The sequence below is a fragment of the Rhipicephalus sanguineus genome, chromosome 11 (assembly GCF_013339695.2).
Source record: "Rhipicephalus sanguineus isolate Rsan-2018 chromosome 11, BIME_Rsan_1.4, whole genome shotgun sequence".
NCBI lineage: Eukaryota > Metazoa > Arthropoda > Arachnida > Ixodida > Ixodidae > Rhipicephalus > Rhipicephalus sanguineus.
Window position 1 is genome coordinate 38,168,712 of NC_051186.1, and position 5,596 is coordinate 38,174,307.

The 5,596-nt window shown below is 44.7% G+C and overlaps 1 protein-coding gene across 1 annotated transcript; it reads left to right on the top strand.

The window, feature by feature from the left end:
• Window positions 1–731: 731 nt before the first annotated feature.
• LOC119373781 (GTP cyclohydrolase 1 feedback regulatory protein) lies at window positions 732–5,127 on the top strand. The gene is made up of 3 exons (XM_037643836.2): window positions 732–891; window positions 963–1,057; window positions 3,650–5,127. Exons 1-3 carry the CDS (start codon window positions 757–759, stop codon window positions 3,771–3,773), a joined length of 354 nt encoding a protein of 117 aa, XP_037499764.1. The 5' UTR covers window positions 732–756; the 3' UTR covers window positions 3,774–5,127.
• Window positions 5,128–5,596: the final 469 nt, after the last annotated feature.

The window sequence follows — 5,596 nt, forward strand, 5'->3', positions numbered from 1 at the left end:
GAAATACGTAAAGGACATGACTCGGTCACAACAGCATCCAAGTTAGCTGTTTACAAGCTCCACAAAAGCCGTGCGGCACGCGTGGTGAGCTCCCGCACGAGGCCCCTCTCTCGGAAGATAAATATTTATGCGTCAGTCGACCGAAACCTAAATGCTGACACGCATGGAAAAACGCCGTTGTTGCATGTATAGATCTGATGTGGGTCACCAGATGCCGGACTTATTACGTGGCCTAATTCCTGCGTTTAGTCTTTGATGCTAACGCAACGTGTAGCGGCTATAGATAACTTAATTATAGAGCCTTTCGATAAGCACCGATGACTTAAGTTCGTGTTTCCCGCCATGACGAAAGCGCCGACTACGGTGCCGCCTATGCGAGAGCACAGTAGCCCCGTGGCGTCCAGTTCTGTCATATTTATTTATCACTTTTTTTAAAAATATACGCTAAAGTTTACAAAACTGCCTTTTTAATTTCTCGCATTTAGCGTGGATTGTAATAAAGTACAATAAAGTAATAAAAGAGCCATCTCTACACCAAAAATAACGTACAAGTTTAGGCAACAAAATTGTATTTTACCGGTTGTTGCGCCATCTAGTGACAAAAGAATAACCTATAAAATTAATATTTTATTGCACAAAACGTGCGAAATTAAATTTTTATTACACACGGTACAGAAACTGGCAGTGCATTCAGCTCACGAGTTTCAAAGCTCAAGAACTACTCTAGTGAGGCAATTAGACAGCGCGGATTGGCTGATGCGCACGTGGGTCGCGCGACGCACGCAGCTGACGCAGCTGCGGTTTCACGGGTTTCACGCACGTACGGATTTGCGTGCGCACTGCGCGGTGTCCGCGATGCCGTACCTGTTGATCTCAACCCAGATCCGATTGGTAAGCAAGCACGCTGTGTGTGGAGCTCATGCCAATGCTGAAACTGTTGCATTTATTCACTAACCGCGCAGGAGAACGGGCCGACAATCGTAGGAGACCGAAACAGCGATCCCACTCTGATGGAGCATCTTTGCGCGCGCAAGATCACCCAGCCCGGAAACGACTTGTGAGTAGCGCGTCGTCTTTCGAATACCGTCGCCATCCGCGTACAACCCGCTCGACTATTTGTGCTCGGGTAAAACAAACAAAAGACGGCCGATGTATCCGCTGTTTACGAAACCGTAGGCTGTAGCGACAATCATTGGAGCGCCGCAGGCGCGTCTTTAGTTCTCGTGTTCTGTTAGTACAGCGTGTAAAGAACCGCGTTTCCTCTGCCAACATGCTCCTGCGTAAATTCTTAACGAATATCAAAGTTTTCCGGTGACTCGACCGAAGGCGTTAGTTACAACTTGCGAGCGTTATCAAATGTTAATTGGAGGGCGTGCCCCCGGCTGTCACGGTCGCTTGACTCAGGTTTCCAGCGAAATGACACGCTGCACTAACGGGAAACGCTTGATCGCGTGGAATGTTTTTGCGTTCGATTTCCTTCTCAACTACGAAACGCGACTGTTTTTCGCGTTCTAGTTGAGGTTAGAATGCGACAGCGCAGATTATTGATTGAGTAGGTTTTCCGTTGAAGTGCGGAAACGGGCGATGCGTGTTATCGCCTGTCGTAAAAGAAAGACACTTGCCGGTTTCGAACCAAGGTCACAGTCGAGGAATGGAGACGACGGTAATTGGAGACCCGAGTTGCAAATTGCACCGTTTTCGGGGCGCTCTTCGCGCGTCTGTCGCAGCGATACGTGAACCGGCAGTGGCTGAACGCCGGCGCTTTTAGGCGAAGCCGCGTGCGAATTGCGTGCAGTAAACGACCTTGTGTGAATACCCGATAAGAATTCTCTTGAACGTTATTGGCAGCAGCAATTGAAGGAAACTTAGTGGATTTTACAGGTTTGTGGCCCGATGGCGTGTTTGTGCACTCGAGAAAATATATCGGTTTTCATGGTTTTATCTTCATGTTAGCATTATTCTTTTTATTCGTCCATGGCACTTAACACGGTCTGCTAAAACAGCGTGATATTACGCGCACGATAAACCAAAATGCATAATTGCAAGTCAGTATTTCACTATCATGACTGCACACCTAACATGACACACGTGTAATTGAAGATTGGAAACGCATGATACAGTCCTTATCTCACAACAATTGATATTATTGAAGTTCCATGTTGTTGTAAGAACTTACTCTAGCTTCACATCAGTTACATATTTGCTCCGAAAGGTATAATTAATCAAAGGGAAGTTGGGGAAGTAGTGTTTATTAGCATTGGCAATTTTTAAATGTTCCATCTAAGGAAAAAGATCCCCAGCTAGCTGGCATATAATGCAAGCCGTATAAGCATTTATGTCAGCGAGCAAGCTTGCAAACTTGTATATTATGAATGCCTAGGGATAGTACTGATGTTCGTACGTGCACAACAACAGTTGCCACCGCAGTACTATGCAAGATATTATTTGAGGCACCCGTGTTTCTGGACATCTTAAGGTTTGGGGCAATTGATAAGGCTTAGACTAGCTTTTCAGTTTTCTAGTTGTCACATGATCACTTCATGCAGGCCTGCCACCGCTGGACAAGTTGACATTCGCATGACCAGAGCGTGCTTGCTGAATCTACGTTTATTCTTAACTCTATTACCTTCATGCATTGCCAAAACTGATAAAAACAAAATGCAAGAGCACCCATGCACTTAAATTCACAGGTTGTGGGTTCAGATCCCACCGGTGGAAAGGGTGCTTTTTTTGTCCACTTTAATTAATTTCTATTTATGCCATAACTGCTTCACTACAGTTAAAAACAACCATGTCCCCTATGGTTCCCTTGGCTCAATTGTCTGTTGGTTTCATTTGGTTAGATTTAGCAGATGCACGTTAAAGGACCCCAGGTAATCAAAGCTAATCCACAGTGCCTCACAATCATTTCGTGGTTTTGTCATGTGAAGCCCTATAATTACAATGTGTTGCCATAAACAGCGTAGGTAAGAGGGTTCTTAGTAAATTACTCTTTCACAGTACCAAAATCATCACGCATGCCACGAGAAGACACGTGGTAAGCAAGAAAACATGCAAAAAGAAAATGCGGGTGGCGACACCACCTTGTAATTCCTGCACCAATCACCATGCCATCATAGATTTTGGCGGCATTTACTAGGTCCTGTGTAGTTCCTAATCAGTAAAAATGAAGTACATTGTCCTCTGAGGGGGCCATAGACTTAACATATCAAGTTTCAGGAAATTTGTTGAGGCAATATTGCCAAAATGCGAAAAATACACTTTGAAATCCGCAACATCACACGCAGAGATTTCAGCATGAAAGTTACAAATGAAAATTTGACCTTGATTTTCTCCTCTATTATTAAAGCTGTGATGGTGAAATTAACAACATTAGAGTTTTCAGAGTAATCTTCGTCAATCTAAACAAATTCATTGTTTCACTTTAGTGTATCTAAATGACAGCAACCAGACATCTGGGTGGGAATACCACTTGCAAAAGTTCAATCAGCTTACGAGTGAAATATTTCAGACCCGACGAGAGCAGCAAGTTGCGATAACTTGCGCATCACGCTGTACATTGTTCACTGTGAAAATTTCTGCTCCACTGTGTTGTACAAATGCACTGGAAGCCACACTAATTGCAGATGGATCGTGTTTTCCATTTCAGCCCTGAGTACCGGACCGACGATCCACCCCGCACTGTTTTGAACAAGCTAGAGTTGATGGGCTACCGCGTGGTGGCAATGTCCGGCATTGGCCAGACTTGCATCTGGACTTTACACAAGCAGTGATTCCTCGTGCCACCATCACGTCGTTCTCTGCATTTACCGCTCGTGATGCCACCGCTAGCGTTGATCGCTCGTCCCGTGCTTTCATTTTTTGCCTGCCTTGTTTCAAACCGCTTACAATGCCACTGCTAGCATCGAACGCTTCTCCCACGCTTCCATGTTTTTACGCCTACTTCATCTCAAGCTGCTGGCAGTTGCTGGGTAAAAGGGTCCAATCACTCAGCCTAGGGCCATATTATTGGTGTATCGCTATCACGGATATGACCTTTCTCACAAGAGTTCGTGTAACTCTGTCCCATGGTTACTCCATGCTAAGGTTACGCCATGCTAAGTTTCCTTGTAATCTCTGTTTGGTTTGCAAAGTGGGTACTACTCTAATCAGCTGGCATGGAAGAATGTGACATGTTCAGAGTAGCAACTGCGGACATATTCACACCTACGGCTGACAGTGTTCCTCTCAATGTGCCAAGCACTCTGTCTTGGCACAATAGCCTGTTATGCGCAGTGGTATGGGAGGGGGGAATTTTTTTTCCCTTGTACTATCTTTTTCCTCAGCCCAAACACTTATACACATTTACACATTGGCACAGTGCTAGGAATGCTGTCACCCATATACAACACTTCCAATGCCGAATCGTGCATCATCCTGCACAAGCAACCATGGTCTCACGTTCGACAGACTGAGAATATTGCTCCTGAAGAGCTGGTCTCTTTTTTAACAATTCCAAAGTTAAACACCGAAGAGAGGCAACTGCCAGCCCCCCCCCCCCCCTTCCCAGTGAATGGTGCGACATCAAACAGACAATTCGGATAAACGGCAGCTGATATGGGGATATGGTGCGCCTTCCTGTTTGTCTTACTTATGTGCTTGCTTTACACCTGCAGTGCTCGTCTCTTTGTCTTATCTTCTACATGTTTATATATGAATTCCAAGCAACTGGCCCGAATTTCTTTTTTGCTGCTGCCTTTCTCAACTTAATCAGTGCAGCTTGCAACGACTCCCGTTCGGTATATGAACACATTGTGATAGACGTACCGACGTAGCCATTGCACCTCAGACTAGTGCAAACAGCTGCTTGGCGCCGAACGCAACTACTGCTGCTTCTCTGCAACGGACTGCCTGAGAACAATGTCAAGTTACGGACAGAAGGGCACATATCAAGGAGTGATGAAGCATTTACAACTTCTTGCCATGTTCAACGTGGCTGTGGACCAGTTGAGGAACAAAAACCCTGGTCCACTCTTTGTATCCTGCTGAAACAATGAGGCCTTGTTCAAAGTACTAAAGAACTTACTGTTATTGTTGGCTGACCAAGCTTCTTTGCACTTTTGTTGCTCGACATAAAGTTTTTTTTTTGTTACATGCGTGTTCAATGAGTTACTCCTTTATACACCAGTTGATTTTATAGACCAGTTAAGTTACAGCTAGGTGCTCCTGGTAAAGCTTAAGCATCCTCCAAGTTATAACAGCGGAGCTGTCTAAGCTCGGAGAAAGTCCATTAGTAGCTAAAAAAATTATCGTGAACCGGCACGCGCTTTCTTCCTCCTCTTCATCTGCTGTTTCGCTTCCAGAACACGTGCGCCGATTTGTCCGGTGCGAAATGCAGTAACTGATGGGCGAGAGACTGAGTACAGAGAGAGATGAAGAAAGAGATAGAAAGAGAAATAAATAGAAAGAAAGAAAGAGAAGAAAGATGGAAAAAGACAAAGGAATAGAATGAGAAAAAGAGAAACAGACAAGAAGGAGATAAAAAAACCAGAGAGCAAGACGGATAAAGAAAGAGGAAACGAGAAATAGAGAAAGAAAGAAAAAGAAATAGAAATAA

Coding starts and splice junctions, on each gene's coding strand:
- LOC119373781 (XM_037643836.2), top strand. CDS start 757: ATGCGCACGTGGGTCGCGCGACGCACGCAGCTGACGCAGCTGCGGTTT. Junction 892..962: donor TCTCAACCCAGATCCGATTG/GTAAGCAAGCAC, acceptor CTAACCGCGCAG/GAGAACGGGCCGACAATCGT. Junction 1,058..3,649: donor ACCCAGCCCGGAAACGACTT/GTGAGTAGCGCG, acceptor TTTCCATTTCAG/CCCTGAGTACCGGACCGACG.